General features: G+C 24.1%; 1 protein-coding gene across 3 annotated transcripts in view; it reads right to left on the reverse strand.

The window, feature by feature from the left end:
* LOC122499505 overlaps positions 1 to 18,449 on the reverse strand; it is an 84,642-nt gene that overhangs the window by 4,901 nt on the left and 61,292 nt on the right. For 2 of the 3 annotated variants that reach the window (XM_043607892.1, XM_043607893.1), the window contains 2 exons: positions 10,355 to 10,474; positions 179 to 1,959 (listed from right to left, as the gene is read on the reverse strand). In XM_043607892.1, the coding sequence (XP_043463827.1) occupies positions 179 to 1,959; positions 10,355 to 10,474 (1,901 nt within the window). Of the gene's footprint in view, positions 1 to 178; positions 1,960 to 10,354; positions 10,475 to 13,066; positions 13,190 to 18,449 lie in introns of those variants that run through there. The other variant, XM_043607895.1, reaches the window with a different exon arrangement.

Below are 18,449 nucleotides of genomic sequence, written 5' to 3' on the forward strand. Positions count from 1 at the left end.
ATTTTTTTTTCTTTCAATCATTGATTTCAGATTGTGAACTTCACTGACTTGAGATCTGAGGAAAAATGAAAATTTTCTCTGAAAAAAAATCAGGAAGAAAGAAAATAAAATTTTTGTAGCAATTATTTATAATAAAATGGAGAATATTTAAAATTAAGGAAAATTGATAAACATTTACCGAAGTGTCAGCAATTGTTTGATAAATATCATCAATCTGCCTCTGCATATTATTTATCCTGTTGATCGTGTGATTTCCACTATTCTCGCCATTGAACACTGTCTTGTAAGTTTCCGAAGACGCATCATCAACGAATGACTCTTGCTTCTCGCCGTTGTTGTCAGTGCTATTGTCATAGAACGTCCAGTGTGGCGGCAGTGACGTTCGATCCGGATGCGATGTGGCAGCAACGCTTCGTGTCCTCAATTGCTGAACGATCTCCTCCGTCGTTCCGAATTGAGGTTTAATTCCCCTGACCGCAGGTCTTCTATTGAAACCATAATCGTTGAGTTCGTCGTCCTCGTCATCGTCGACGCAGCCCTTCTTATCCTTTCCATTCTCCTTGACGTCGCCGTCGACCGAGGTTCCCTCGTGACGTTCATCGACATCATTATACCGTCTCTTGATCCTCTCAGTCCTCGTCTTGTCCTGCTCCACAAAAGCCATCAATTCATCGCTCGCGTCTCCCGAATCGGGTCCAATGCTCGTCGGCGTTCCCCTCGTCACATCCGGAGGACCTGCATTTCGGTAATTTCTCTCCTCGCCCCTCAGGGCGGCCTCAATATCCTCCAGACTGTACGAAGAGTCCGAATTATAACCCACCGAGTCTCTATTGCTACCTGTGATTTTCGACGAAATTCGGTAGTAGTCGTCCTTTCCCTCGCCGGTCGATGCGACACACGAGAGTGGAGCGAGACTCGCTAGAAATTGTTTTCTAGCGTCGGAATTCATTTTTGAAATTGTCGACTTTGAAATGTATTCCTTGCCCATGCTGATTCTGTTGCCAAGCCCAATGTCCGGGAGATTCATTTCGACTGTCTTCTTCTGACCAAAAAGATCTGTAATTTTCTTGTAAGTCGATTGCTGATGATGATGATGATTCGCATTCTGATAAGACGGTGTGTGATTTAGTTCCTGGTCCAGAATAAGTGTACGTGGTACGCGATCATTTTTCGGCCGCTCCTCACCTGAAGGCGATGTTCGCGCTGGCAATTCATTATTCTGATCACAACCCTCAACGGTCCTTCCACTCTCCGACGAATTACTGTCGCCCGTATCCTCGTCCTGATCGACACACGTCAACTGTCGTATTCTCTCCTCGAGCGTCAAATCCTTACTTCGTAAATTTTTCTTCTTCGAGCCACTCTCGTATTTGGAAATAAGACTCCTCCTGAGGGCATTCCTCTCAATTGTCCTCTTGATACTGGAAGATTCACTTTCAGATGAATCACTTCGGTTGCCGGCAATTTTGGTCCTCTTGACAGCGTCGAAAAGACGTAGGCTTTCAGTGGTGATGAGGAATTTCTGAGCCTCTGAATGCTCATCCTCATCGTCAACGTCCGAAAGAGATATGTTCTTTGTTGGCGCTGGGGGTGGAGATATGAATCTTGGGTCGGGGAAAAGTTGACGTACAGCGGAATTTGGCTTAAGGCTGTTGGTTGCGAGTGAAGTGCTTAACTTAAAGCTCAGAGAAAGATCGGATGCTTCAGAAATTTCCTTCGAGTTACGTTTATCGATTTTTGCCATAGTCTCTAGCGATTTATTATTTACATCATCACTTAAAATATCCTTAGCGTCTGGCGGTGGACAAATGGTGAATTCAAGTTTTGAACCATCCTTCTCATTATTGGAATCAATTTCGTCCAATGGCTGTGTTTCCTCCTCGCTGATTTCACGGACAATTCGACGCTCCGTCACCGTCGTCATCGTTATCGTTTCGACGAGATAACGCTGATGAAGATCTGTGGAGGAAAGAAAAAAAAGAAAATCGAGTTAGAAGTGTTCTCATGAAACACGATTCAGCGTAGAAATTTATATATATATGTATAGATATAACGAGAGTGGAGATTCAACGGCGACGAGAATTTTAAAGGGGATGTAGTAGGATCAATGACACTTCAACATTAAACGAGACGTTTTTTTGAATTCAAAAGGTTTTTAGCCTTTAACATTCATTATTCAAAAATTTCGTTTCAAAGTCTCTCTGTGTCTACCCTTTGGGGCAAGCTCACTATATACAAAAACACGTTTTACATTTTAAAGTTGCTAAAAAAAGCAACTGAATTCTTTGGAAAAATAAACAAGACACAAATTCTGTTGTATAGTAACAGAATAAATACAAAAACGAATTTACTGAATACTCAAAAATCAAAAATATACCAATTATTCTTTTTATAAACAACAATGCTAAAAGAAGCAACCGAATTCTTTGGAATAATATACAAGACACAAATTCAGGGCTCGAACAAGTGAAAGTATTTACAAAAATGGACTTTACGTAACAAAAATAAAAAATTACGAATTAAATAAAATTCTTCATAAGAATTTAATTATTTTCAATAATTTTAATCAATTTCTAGACAAGAATTTAATTACCTTTATAAAGAATAACATTTTTCGCTGAAATTCAATTATTTTCAAAAATTTTAGTCAATTTCTTGCCAGGAATTCAATTAACAACATAAATAATAAAATTCCTCGTTAAAATTTAATTGTTTTCAAAAATTTTAATAAACTTCTTCGAAAAAATCCATTATTTTTAAAAATAATTGAAATCCTGCGATAAGTTTTATTATTTATGAAAGTAGTATTTGAATTCATAAAAAGAATTTTATTATTTATGAAAATAATTGAATCTCTGTTAAAAATTTTATTATTTATGAAGATAATTGGGAAATATTGGGAAAAAATTTTTAAATAATTGAATTACTGTGAAATTTTTATTATTAATGAAAATAATTGAATGTTCGCGCAAAATTTTTTTAAATAATTGAAATTTTGACAAAAATTGTATTAAAATTGTTCAGAATAATTGAATTCTTTTGACAAATTTTAATAATATTTTTAAGAATCATTACATTTTTCGAGGAATTCAATTAAAATTATATTAAAATATTAAAAATATTTTAATATAATTATTACTACAGAGAAATTTATAAACAATTTGTAAATAATTAAATTTCTGTGAATTTTTTATTGTTTATAAAAATAATTCAATGTTCGCGTAGAATTTTATCAACATTTTTTTTTAAATAATTGAAATTTTTGAAAATAATTAAATTTTTTTAACGAATTTTCTTAAAATTTTAAAGAATTATTACATTTTTCTAGGGATAATTGAATTCTTTCGACGAATATTAATAAAATTTTGAAGAATAATTACATTTTTCGAAAAATCCGATTAAAATTGTGTAAAAAATAATTGAAATTCTACGATGAGTTTTAATATTTAAAAAAATAATTGAATCAACATATAATTCAATTGTTAAAAAGAATTTTATCAAAGTTTTTGGAAATAATTGAATTCCTTGAAGGATTTTGGTATTTATGAAAACAATTGATTTTTCAAAAAGAATTTTATTTAAATTTTTGAAAATAATTCAATTTCATAGAAAAAAATTTAATCAATTTCTACACAAGAATTCAATTATCTTTATAAATAATATAATTCTTCCCTGAAATTCAATTACTTTTAAAAATTGTATTCAATTTTTTACCAGGAATTCAATTACCATAATGAATAATAACATTCCTGTTAAAAAATTGACTGCAATTTTTAAAAATAATTGAATTTCAGCGAAGAATTTTATTATTTATAAAGATAATTGAATTCATAATTAAAACTTTTAAAAATAATTAAGTTCTTATAACGAATTTTTGGACATAATTAAAATCCTGTGAAGGATTTTGTTATTAATGAAAATAATTAATTAATTAAAATTTTTAAAAATAATTGAAATCCTAAAAAGAATTTTATTATATATGAAAATAATTGCATCCTGTAAAATATTTTATTACTTTTGAAAATAATTGAATTGAATTGAATTGAATAATTATATATTAATATTTTATTAAAATTTTTAAAAATAGTTGAACTCTTGTGAAGGATTTTGTTATTTATAAAAATAATTGATTTTTAGCGAAGAATTTTATTATAATTTTTGAAAATAATTGAAATTCTGTGAAGGATTTTGTTATTTTTATGAAAAAAATTTATTTTTAGTAAAGAACTTTATTAAAATTGTTGAAAATAATTGAATTACTAAGAAAATTTTTTACTATATTTCAATAATATTTAATTTTTAGGAAGAAGATTATTATTCTTGAATTTTTAAAATAATTGAAGTTTTGTCAAGAATTTTATTGAAATTTTTGAAAATAATTGAATTTCGGAGAAGAGTATTAATTATTTCTAAAGATAATTGAAATTTTGACGAGATTTTTTAAAACTGTTTTAACATAATTGAATTTCTGCGAAGAATTTTATTAATTTTGAAAATAATTGAATTTCTGCGAAGAATTTTATTAATTTTGAAAATAATTGAATTTCTGCAATCATTTGTAATTTCTCTAAAAATGGTTCAAATATAAAAGATTTTAGTCAAAAATGAAAATAAGATGCAGTGAGGTTGGTGTCAATCACTGTCACTCAATAAGTAACCAAAACACGAAATTCCCTTTTCTTCGCAATATCAATTCAACCCATCTTTACTATCAATATTGATTTCATAGTGAAATAAAATTCCTTCCCCCATTGATAGAATATAGAATATTACGTAATTTATCAAGAGAGAGAGAGAGAGAGAAAGAGCCCCCATATACTATCCATAACCACCATAACAAAAGATTTTCATTAACAATATGGTTTCTCACATGTATTATATATATTGAAAGATAAAAAAAAATTTTTTTTCTTTTTTTTTGCACACACAAAATAAAGTGGAGGAACAGAATTGACGTTTTTCTAGATATTACATAAAAGAAAATGCTTTCAGAGTTGTTGGAAAAAGGAGTTTATAAGAAATCTTTTGTTCATTTTATGGTAGACGTATTTTCTGTACCTTGTACTTTCAAAAGCATCCGCTTTTGCCTCTTTACTAGACTAAATGTCTCTAAAATGAGTTCTCGTCTCGTTTAATTGTTCAACAAATGAACTAAATTGTTAATGATTGTTACAAAATTCTTTAGCGAAATTCTCTCCCTTAAAAGAGTTATTTTCAGAATTCAAGCTTTTCATCGTAAGAAAATATTTCAAACAAAAAGTAAAGTATACAAAACTTTTTCTTCGTGAGGAAATAGGTAATAGAAATAATTAAATTTTTCTATTTTTTCTATTAGACAAAATTCGTCTTTCACAAAGCTTTTTCGAATTGGCGAAAAACTACCCAATAGAAATGAAAATTCTATAAAATGTCAAAGATTAAGTAAGATTTCCACTCTCTTTATATATAATATTAAATGATTCTATCTACCCTAAAAATACATTACTCTGAAAAATTACTTTCAGATAACGCTTTAATAATACAATATAAAGTCTTTACGGAAAATTGACACTAATTCTAAGCTAAAAGACTTCGATTTATAAAATTGGACAAATTATATTTTATGTATTTTACTTCAAAATTTTTCAAAGTTTTTAATTCAAATATTTAATTTAAATCAGAAAATATGAAAAATAATTTATTTAAAGAAACAATTTTTTTCTGTTTTTCAGGATTCCCGCAGGTCAGGGAAGTCAGGAAAAATGAAATTCGTCAGGAGAATGGCAGGTAATTAATTAATTATTAATCAAAACCAAAAGTACTGGAAAAAATATCAAATTTCTAGAATTACAACAAAAAAATTGTTTTTTGTGTTCAAAAATATTTTTGAAAACTTTAGAACCTAGAATTTCCTTAATAATTTTTGGATCAAAATCACTTTCGAATTTTAAAACAATCATCAAATTTTTTTTATTTCTGAGTAAAAAATTAATTTCCTGAACATATTTTTTGAAGTTATTGATTTATAATTAACTTTAAATAATATAAATTGAAAATTAAAAAACTAACTAAAGTTTTCAATTACTGAAATTCGAGTTCCAAGCAGCAAGATGAATATTTTTATTCTAATAATTCAAAAAGAAAAAAAAATCTAAAGATTCAACAAGAAAATTGAACAGAATAATAAAAGATGTATGAAAAATGATTGAATTATAAGGAAACATTCTAAAATGAAAGAGATGAAAAATTCAGAAAAAAAATAATGTAAAAATGAATAAAACGTTGGAGAATACGGAGAAAAAAAATTTTTAGTACATAATAAAATTGAAATAAGCTCAGAAAAAATTTTCAAGAGTTCTTGAAATTTTCAGGTGGGCCTTTATCATCAATAATTGTTCAAGTTCCTTTAATACCCAAGTGGGTCTTTTGAAGGGTTTTGCATTATATATACATATATTCTCAATGGACCCGGATGAACTAAATATCACGTTTTAGAGTGTCTTGCAGGTGTAAATCAACTGAATTTAAACACCAAAGGGAAATATAAAATATTACCTTATCTTCCATTTAAATTTAAATAAACAATTTTTTTAGACTTATAAGTTCTCTGCAGTAGAAAAATAAAAGAAAATTGTGTAAACAAACAGAAAACAATAAAAATTCAAATAAAAACAGAAAAGAAAATTTATAGATATTAAGTAAATAGAAATTTTTATAGAAATTTAAATAGATTAAACAAATAGAAAACAAAAATTCAAAAGAGGAAAATTTATATTCAAAAACAATAAAATTCAAGAAAAGACGAAAAGTTCGTAAATTGTACGATATAATTTGGAGAATTTTAAAGAAATTACAAATGATTGCAGAAATTCAATTATTTCCAAAAATTTTGATAAAATTCTTTATAAGAAATAAATTATTTTCATGAATAATTAAATTCTTTGAAATAATACAATTATTTTCATAAAAAGTAAAATTCTATGCAGGAATTAAATTATTTTCCATAAAATAATCAAATTTCTGGAAAGAATTGAATTATTTTAAAAAATTTCAATAAAAATCTTGACAAAATTTCAATTATTTAAAAAAAACGTTGATAATATTCTACGCGAACATTCAATTATTTTCATAAATAATAAAAAATTTACAGAAATTTAATTATTTACAAGTTGTTTATAAATTTCTTTGTATTAATTCAATTATTTTCATAAACAAAAAAACTCATTGAAGAATTTCAATTCTTTTTCATATTTTAATACAATTTTAATTGAATTCCTTGAAAAATATAATGATTCTTAAAAATATTATTAAAATTAGTCAAAAGAGTTGCTTTGTTTTTAAAAATTGTAATAATTCAAATTTAAAAGGATTGCAGAAATTCAATTATTTTCAAAAATTTTAATAAAATTCTTTGCTAAAAATCAATTATTTTCATAAATAATAAAATTCTTTTTAGGAATTCAATTATTTTCAAAAATTTTAATAAAATTCGTCGCTAAAAATCAATTATTTTCATAAATAACAATATTCTTCACAGGATTTCAATTATTTCCAAAAATCTTAATAAAATTCTTTATACAAAATTTCAATTATTTTCAAAAATTTTCTTTAATTCAATTATTTTTAATATCTACTATTTTAATAAAATTTTCCAAAAGAATTCAATTATTTTCATAAATAATAAAATTTTCTACGAGAATTCAATTATTTTTGTACATATAAAACTCATTCAATTATTTTAATAAATAATAAAATTCTATATAAGAATTGAATTATTTTCGTAAATAATTCAATTCTTTAAATTAATTTAATTACTTTCATAAAAAAATAAAATATTTCACAGGAATTCAATTATTTCCATTTCATTTCATTTCATTTTCATCAATTTCTAAAAAAGACTTCAATTATCTTTATAAATAATAAAATTCTTCGCTGAAATTCAAATATTTTAAAAAATTCAATTATTTTCAGAAATTTTAATAAAATTCTTCGATAAAATTCAATTATTTTCCAAATTTTTGATAAAATTCTGTATAAGAATTCAATTATTTTCGTAAATTATTAAAGTCTTTAAAATAATTCAATTATTTTCATAGAAAAATAAAATACTTTGCAGGAATTCAATTTGTTTTTGATAAAATAATAGAATTTCACGAAAGAATTGAATTATTTTCTAAAATTTTATTATTTTTTATGAAGAAATTCTGCTAAAAAACATTCAATAAATTATTTATTTTTGTATTTAAATAACTGAATTCTCGTAGAGTTTTTAAATAAAAATTAAATTTAAAAAATAGATTTCTGTTAAAATTTTAGATTATAAGTAATTGAATATTAAAAGCATTAGAGCGTGAACTTTCAGAAATAATTCAATTTTGAAAATTTTTGGAAGAACTTTTTCAAAAATTGTTAAAAATAATGCAATTATGAAAGAATTTTAGTTACAAACACGAAAAAAAGTTTAATTTTGAAAAACTTCCAAATTATTGCAGAAATTCAATTATTTTCAAGAATAATAATATTCTTCGCAAAAATTAAATATTGTACAAAAAATAATAAAATTCTTCTTAGGAATTGAATTATTTTCACAAATAATAAAACTCATCGCAGAATTTCAATTATTTTTAATTCAATTTTAATAGGGTTTTTGAAAAATGTCATTATTTTTTAAAAATTTTATTAAAATTCGTCGAAAGAATTCCATTATTTAAAAATTAGTTGTTAAATTTCCTTATGGAAATTGAATTTTAAGAAACATTCAATTATTCAATAAATTATTTATTTGCATTTTATTTGTATTTAAAAAATTGAATTCTAGTAGAATTTTCTAATAAAAATTGATTTAAAAATGAATTTGAGTTAAAATTTTAGATAATAATGGAGTAGTAAAAGCAATATAGCGTGAATTTTTAGAAATAATTGAATTTTGAAATTAATTTTTTTGAGAAAGTTTAATTGAATGTTTTTTATATTATATTTGAAGTTTTTATTTTCTAATATATTTAATTGAAGAATTTACTAATAATTGAAATTTCGTAAAATTGATTATTGTAAACAAATGAATTTGAAAATTGTCAAAGAATTTTTTCGAAAATTATTAAAAATTAATATATAGATAATCGATTTAAAGAAGAAGTTTAGTTAGAAATTGTTGAAAATAATAATTGAATTGATAATGATTTTATCACTCGGTCATCTTTAATTATTATAAAACATGAAGAGATCGATCACTCCGAGTCGAAGACTCGGAGTTATCGATATCTTCATGTTTTATAGTTATGAAAAATTTAATTTATAGTTTTAAGTTAAATGTTCTCTTATTTAACTCGGACTGATTATATTTTTGTCAATAATTGATCCATAATTTTTTATTTTTGGTCCATTAAGTCCGTATTTTTAAATACTTTCACTGGTTTGATCCCTTCAAAAAGAAAAGATCATCATATGATCTTTAAAAAGTGTAACGAACGGAATACAAATAATAAAACTGAATTTTACAATCCGTTTGTCTATTGTAACAAAAAAAAATTAATTTTCAACTCCTTGGAAAATATCATAACAACAAAAAACAAAAGAATGTTATGGAAGTACTTGTTGAATATTTTGCCGATAGTTTGGAAAAAAAATCGAAGATAGTTTTCTGCAATACAATGGAAAAGATAAGAATAAAGAACAAGCTCATTTTACTCTTGGGTTTTGTAGCTACTATTAATAAAAGCATCATATTGAATGCAGTTCATTATTTTGTCCTTGACAAACTAGGCCGACAGTTGTTTGAAACTTCTAGCAAAATGCTCATTATACAGTCAACTTTTCGATAACGACCTGTGTTTCACCTGCTTTTTCGGGAACATATATTCATGCCAATCTTCTGACAATTCATAATTAGGCATCAAAAATATTTGGACGACTTCCAGGGAGTCGTGTGGAAAATTTCAAATATGTTTTATATACATTATCATTCTACATATTATATGAGACATAAGCTTTCGGGTTTTATTATTCAATAAAAACTTGAGAAAGTCGATTAAAGTAAAACGAATTTTTCCTTTTATTTTCATCGCCTTTCTCGCCACTGTCGTTTGAAAATAAATCAAGAGATTTAAAAATTTTAAGGGACAACTCAAAAGGAAAATAGCCATAAGGAGGACGTGCAGAATTTTTGAAAAAAACTTTAAAAAAATTCTTTTCGAAAAAACGTTACTCTTCTTGAGAAAGAAAAAATTATTGCAAATGGAGAAGAAAACAAGAAATATAGTGACAAAAGATTCTAATAAGGGTTGTGTCTTTTTTGTGAAATTTGAAAATTGCAAACAAGAAAGATAGTAACGAAAAAAATTCTAAATATAGAATTAAGAAAATAAATTTGCAGTACCTGGAGTTGTTTGTTGGGCTTGATCTATAGTTGGCTGTAAGCTTCCATCTTCTAAATGTCTTGACGTTTCCTGAGCATTTTTCAAATCCTCCACTTGTTCTTCGACACATTCTTCGGCTTCTGTAACAACAAAAAATACAATCCTCGCATGAAAATTTGTCTCAAATTTGAAAATTTTAATTATTTAAACAACTAATGATTTTCCTCAGTGAAATATTAAGTTTTATTCAATTACGTTCCAAATTTTGTTCAAATTATAGTAAAAATTTCAATTATTTTTATAAATAATAAAATTCTTCACAGAAATTCAATTATTTTCAAAAAAATTTCAGTAAAATTTTTGACAAAATTTAAATTATTAAAAAAAAATTCTAATAAAATTCTTCGCAAAAAACAATTATTTTCATAAATAACAAAATTTCACACAGGAATTCTATTATTTCCAAAAATTTTGATAAAATTCATTATAATAATTGAATTATGTTCATGAATAATTAAATTCTATCAAATAATTCAATTATCCTTATAAAAAATAAAATTCTTCGCAGGAATTCAAATATTTTCCATAAAATAATACAATTTCTCGAAAGAATTGAATTTTATTATTTACAAAAAATTTCAATAAAATTCTTGGCAAAATTTCAATTATTTAAAAAAAATGTTGAGAAAATTCTACGTGAACATTCAATTATTTTCATAAATAATAAAAATTTCACAGGAATTTAATTATTTATAAATTTCTTCGTAGTAATTTAATTATTTTCATAAATAATAAAATTTCAAAATGGATTCAATTATTTTTATAAATAATAAATAACATTGCAGAATTTAAATTATTTTTAATACAAATTTAATTCAATTTCTCGAAAAATGTAATGATTCTTAAAAATATTATTAAAATTCGTCAAAGAATTCAATTATTTTCAAAAGTAATAACATTTTTTACAGGGATTCAATTACTTTCAACAATTTTTATAAAATTCTTCGATAAAAATCAATTATTTTCATAAATAACAAAATCCTTTGCAGGATTTCAATTATTTTCAAAAGTTTAAAAATTTTAATTATTTAAAAATATTTTCCTCAATTCAATGATTTTTAATATCTACTATTTTAATGATATTTTACAAAGAATTGAATTATTCAATTATTTTCAAGGTAAATAAAATTTTTTACAGGGATTCAATTATTTTCATATATAATAATATTCTAATTAGGAATTCCATTATTTTCAAAAATTTTAATAAAATTCTCCGCTAAAAATCAATTACTTCATAAATAACAAAATCATTCAGAGGATTTCAATTATTTCCAAAAATTCTTTGTAAGAATTCAATTATTTTAAAAAGTTTTAATAATTTTCTGGACATGAATTTAATTATCTTTATAAATAATAAAATTACTCGCTAGAATTTAATTATTTTCAAATATTTTAGTCATTTTCTTGTCAGAAATTCAATTATTTTTATAAATAATAACAAAATTCTTCGCAGCAATTCAATTGTTTCAAAAACTTTTATAAAATTCTTTATAAGAATTAAATTATTTTCAATGCAATTTTAATTAAATTTCTCAAAGCAATTGAATTATTTCCAATACAATTTTAATTAAATTTCTCAAAGCAATTTAATCATTTTTAAAAATTTTAATAAAATTATGTGAAATAATTCAATTATTTTCATAAAAAAAAATACTTTTCAGAAATTTAATTTGTTTTCGATAAAATAATAAAATTTCAAGAAAGATATGAATTATTTTCAAAAATTTTATTAATTTCTAAGAAGAAATTGTGCTAAGAAACATTCAATAAATAATTTATTTTTGTTTTTAAATAACTGAATTCTCGCAAAATTTTCTAATAAAAATTAATTTAGAAATGAATTTTTTTTAAATTGTAGATAATAATTGAATGGAAATGATAAAAATAATTTTGAAGAAGTTACAGTGACAATATTCTTATAATATAAAATAATGATTTTATCAAATGGATCATCTTTAATTATTAAAAAACTTTAAGAAATTGATTAATTAATTAATTTTGTCTGGAAATTAGGGAAAAGTCAGGGAAAGAGAAAATTAAATTTTTGTGTCAACCCTGTATTTGTATATTTTACTAAAAAATATTGTGTCCTAACATGCTTAAATGTTTAAAAAAATTTAATTTTCATATCCGAAGTCTTTTTCTGGAATGTTCGAATTTTTCTTCTGTTCTTAATATTCACCTGCATAGTTTTGAAAAATGTAACCTAAATAATCAAATCAGATACTTCAACTAAATTTAGTTTTTAATGAAACTGAATATATTTGTTATTAAAATTATAAAAAAAAATGAAAGATGCAGTCTTTAGTGACAGTTCTAAAAAAAGTATCCAAATAGTAGCAAATATAGAAAATAGAACAGGTTTTACTAGATAAGTACAAAGCCTGCATTCCTAAAAATTCCCGAAACCGATAAATCGATAATTTTATCATCGATATTTTAATATACAGACAGACGCAGATAAAATGAAAGTCACGATTATTTTCAAGAGCATCTGATAAGAGCAGAGCAACTATTGAAATAAACAATAAACACTGAACTGAATATTATGTTAATAAAAAGAAATGGATTAACTGTAAATAAAAGAATATGCTGAATGAATTCAATGAAGAAATTAAGAACAAATTAATATAACGTTTGAAACTTAAATATACAATATAAAGATCACGTACTCCTTTGAATTTTCGGTACGTATTTGATGTCAACCAATGTCTTCATATTGAATGTCAAACAAAGGAACAAGAGAGAAACCGCGCGCTCATTGAATAATAAAATAAGTGCATCGAAAATTTGAATTTTTTTTCGACTCCACCTTTCTTACCGGTGCATAATAAGACTGAATTGCTATTATTCCTGACGCAGCATTATTATCTCTTTTATCACATTATCATGAACGTAATGTTGACCTTAATTCCCCAGTACACTGCCAGAATCTGATAAGAAAATGCGCTCCAAATGGAGAGATTTTTTTTTTAAACCAGGAAATTACCCCAATAGAAAGTATAAATAAACAGTAACTGAAATTATCGGAATTATTTTCTAATTTTTGAATTAGTTAATCTATTTTTTAAACTATTTTTTTTAAATATTATAAAAATAGTAGATATTAAAAATTATTGAATTGAGGGAAAATTTTTTAAATAATTGAAATTGTGAAAAGTATTTTTCCTGCGATCGTCTTTTGTAGGTGGAACGGTTAGAAATAGAATGCACCACATGTAATTATCTAAAAATTCTGAAAGGGACTTCGTGACCTGTAATGTAAAATTTTCTTTAGCCTCAGGGCCGATGCTATTATGAAAATTGAAATTCATTTTAACTCAAGTGATTATATTTAAATGAAATCATCTCATTGAAGGTGTAAATAGAATTTCCCTAAATTGTGTTTAGATATGGCGAGAAATTAACATATTTTCTTGATTTAAATTTAAAGTGAAGAGATGTAGAAGCAGAAGAGAGTGAAATGCGCGCGCGTTAATATGCTTCTGACACACAGAGAATACAATCATATACAACATTCGATGCACTAAATATACGAGCCAAGCCCTGTGAAAACACAAATTCCTGTATAGATGAGACGTAGAATGAATATTAAACTAATACTATATACAGAGCCATTGTTGTCCCTTCCCTTTATGAAGTAACGTGTGTGTGTTTCTTTGTTAAACGACGGAAATTGTTATCAATAAATGAACAAGACATTACTTCCAAAAATAAACTTGAACTTATCTACATAAAAATAACGGTTTTTCAAAGATGATGATGATGATGACTAGCATTTTTTTTTCCTACTCAAAATAAAATATATGTATTTTTCGATTATATCTGTTAAAAATTCATGTAATCTTCATTCATGAGCATATTACATTTGGTTCAGTGTTGTAGATCTTGAAGATTTTCTTATTTTCTTCAATTCAACATTCCTTTGGGTCGTAAAAGGAAGTCAGGAAAATAAGAAGCGGTGTTTTATCGTCGAGTGCGTATATAAAGTAGTCTATTAATTGTATTAGCAGTTTTTGGAATTTCGAACTTATTTTCCTCCTTGGTAATTTTATTCAAAAATGAAAATTTAACTAGGTACAAGGAAAAAAATTTAAAAAGTCGTTACTTTATTATAAGTTCTAGTTTCATAATTAAATTGTTATTTTAGCAAAAATTTTTATATCAAAATTTACTTAAAATGAAGGAAAATTTACTCTGAAAGTTTAGTAAAAGTTCCAATCACAGAAATTCGCAGTTAAGACAGTTTCACTTTATTTATTTGATTATAAGTTTGAATTTTTCTTATCTGTAAATAGTAAAAATAAAAATAAAAAATGTGAATAAAACATTTTGAAACTAAAAAATTAATTTTTAATACATGACAAAATATTATTTTAATAAAATTGTAATTTAAAGAGAAAATAAATAAATTTCGTTAATTTGAACATTTAGAATTTTAGGGACATAATGATATAAAATTTACTGATGCTGTATTTTACAAAACTAAATGGGTATTTTCCCCAAACCAAATTTTATAGATGTTATAAAATTTACTGTACTCATTTTTAAAGGCGATAAATTTTACTGCATTTAATTAAAATAGTGGTTTAATTATAATATAATTATATATAAATATAATTAACTTTTACTAAACTCAATTTCGAAGGACTTTTGTAAAACATAGCCACAGAAAAAATAAATTGTGAAACTGTTTATTTGTTATAGTAGAATTTAATAGAAATAATACAATTTCAAAAGGTTTCAAATTGAAATTTTTAAAACAATCAATTTTCAATTATTTCTATTAAAATTTTTTAAAAAATGTAGTTTTTCAAAAAATTGTAATTTTGTTTAAATTAGTTGAATTTTTGAATGTCCATTTGTTGTAAAAATTCTCATTAAATGTAATTGAATTTTGGCGAAGAATTTTGATATTTATAAAGATAATTGAAATGTTGACAAGAATGTTTTTTTAATTTTTGAATATAATTTAATTTCTGTAAAGAATTTTAATATTTATTAAGATAGTTGAATTCTTTCAAAAAATTGCGTTAAAATTTTGTTAATTTGGAACTAATTTCAACAGAATTGAAATTTTTCCAGTACTTTTAATAAAAGTCCCTGACTAATTCTACTTTCCCTGACTTTTCCCTGACATGTGGTAACCCTGTTATTTTATACTTTTTTACCCCTTTTGTACACTCTTCGGCTTTTACTCTCAATTTTTTCCGCATATTTTTCTCATCCCTTTCTTTTAACGTTTTCTCTTCTCATTTTCTTTAGGTTTTATACTGAATTTTTTAATACGGTTACTATATACTAATGGTGTAATAATAGTATAGTACTGTTCTAATATTATTATAATAGTTTAGAGCTTACTAATACTATTGTTATAGTATACCTTAACGGATTTTTATATATACACCATTACTTTATACTTTTCATTCTCTTTTGTAGAGGGGCTTTTATTTTGAATACATTATCAAACATTGTTTTAATAAAACTAAGAGGTTGTAATGTAAAATTTCCATTAGGTAAAACTTATAAAAATATTATTACAGTCAAAACTGATTAAATGAACGATCACAAGAGACAGCTCTCGTTTGATGTTATTTAAATTTTATTCGTAATAAAATTGACACTTGAGGTGTTTCTCTCTCACACTTTTTTTACGTGAAAAAAAAATCAATTTCACTCTATGTGCTTTAAAGTTTGGGAAAATGTTTCCTTACGCAAAATTTATGTGTGGTAAAATTTTTAGCGCCCTTTTCCGTGCAGTGAAATTGAGATCTTTGGATTCAAACTTTATGTTTAAATTTTGGGACTTTAAACCTAAATATCTTTTCTGTCTAAATCCGAATTAGTAGAAAGTTGCTAATGAAAAGTTTTCCTCTTTAAAATTTGTACCTTTCCACCCATAAAAAAATTATTAAAGTGTCCGCATTTTTTTTCTTTTAAAATAATGTGAATTGAATAAAAGTTCAACTACTTAAAAAATAGGAAATTATCTCCAATTTTCTAGTCTTCAAAATACACATTATCGCAGGTTTAATCCTTATTCAATTCTTTCATTTTTCATATTATGATGTCCGTTATTCTAGTCTCTGTATAAAAAAAAAGAAAAAGGAAAAAAAAATTGTATACACAAGCAGTGTATATAAAGAAGTAAATCGAATAAGGAAATTCTTTTCGTGCATTTGTTCAATTATAGCACAAACCATTAATTTACTAGCGCAGTGAGTCCATGAGGAAGGAGACAAAATGTACTGTTATAGCATGCTTCCATATTCTTTTCACTTTGCAGAATATTTAACTTGTTATTTTCTGTTTCATTAAACTCATATCCCGACTTACATAATTTCTTATAAAAGTGTCCAAGGTTTTTCTATTTTTAAAATTATAAAAGAAATCTTCCTTTTTCTTTCTTTCAAATTAAAAGTAACAAGATTTCTTCATAGTATACATATGTACGCAAAAAAATTATTGAAATTTAAAAATGTCGCCAAATGAGAATTATTTACATATGAAATTATTTTTCTTAGTTCAATAATTTGTATATCTATTATTTTAATAAAATTTCCAAAAAGAATTCAATTATTTAAAAACAATTTTTACAAAATTGGAAAATTCTACAGGAATATTTAATTATTTTCTAAAATAATGAAAATTTCACAGGAATTCAATTCGTAAAAATAGAATTTGCATGGATTTTTTTGAAAAAAATCAATTGTTTAAAACTTTTTAATAAAATTCTTCGCAATAATTCAATTATTCACTGCAAAAATTAATTATCTTAAAATTAACTTTGTAGCCACTTTTAAGATACTTCTTTTTGCAGTGTTTTCATAAATAATAAAACTCATTGCAGAATTTCAATTATTTTTAATACAATTTTAAACGAATTTCTTGAAAAAATATAATTATTCTTAAAATTTTTTTAAAAATTCGTCGAAAGAATTCAATTATTTTCAAAAATTCTAATAAAATTCTTCGCAAAAAACAATTATTTTCATAAATAACAAAATCCTTCACAGGAATTCAATTATTTCCAAAAGTTTTTATAAAATTCATTATAAGAATTGAATTATTTTCTTGAATAATTAAATTCTTGGCAAAATTTCAATTATTTAAAACAAATGTTGATAAAATTTTTCGTGAATGTTAAATTATTTTCATAAATAATAAATATTTAACAGGAATTTAATGATTTACAAATTGTTTATAAATTTCTTCCTAGTAATTCAATTATTTTTATAAGTAATAAAATTCTTTTCAGGAATTCAATTATTTTCATAAATATATAATATCACTCATCGCAGAATTTCAATTATTTTTAAAACAATTTTAATCAATTTCCTTAAAAAATGTAATTATTCCTAAAAGTTTTATTAAAATTCGTCGAAAGAATTCAATTACCTATTTTCGAAAATTCTTCGCAAAAAATAATTATTTTCATAAATAACAAAATCCTTCACAGGAATTCAATTATTTCCAAAAAATTCTATAAAATTCATTATAAGAATTGAATTATTTTCATAAATAATAAAACTCTTTGCAGAATTTCAATTATTTTTAAAACAATTTTAATCAAATTCTTTTAAAAAATGTAATTATTCCTAGAAATTTTTATAAAATTCCTCGATGAAATTCAATTATTTTCAAAACTTCTAATAAAATTCTTCGCAAAAAACAATTATTTTCATAAATAACAAAATCCTTCACAGGATTTCAATTATTTTCAAAAAATTGTATATAAAATTCATTATATTAATTGAACTATTTTCATGAATAATTAAATTCTTGGCAAAATTTCAATTATTTTTAAAACATCAAATTCTTCAAAAAATGTAATTATTCCTAGAAATTTTTATAAAATTCCTTGATGAAATTCAATTGAATTTCATAATTACTTTCAAAAATTCTAACAAAATTCTTCGCAAAAAACAATTATTTTCATAAATAACAAAATCCTTCACAGGAATTCAATTATTTTTAAAAAATTGTATAAAATTCATTATATTAATTGAACTATTTTCATGAATAATTAAATTCTTGACAAAATTTCAATTATTT

This window comes from Leptopilina heterotoma, unplaced genomic scaffold, assembly GCF_015476425.1.
Source record: "Leptopilina heterotoma isolate Lh14 unplaced genomic scaffold, ASM1547642v1 Lhet_169, whole genome shotgun sequence".
Lineage (NCBI taxonomy): Eukaryota > Metazoa > Arthropoda > Insecta > Hymenoptera > Figitidae > Leptopilina > Leptopilina heterotoma.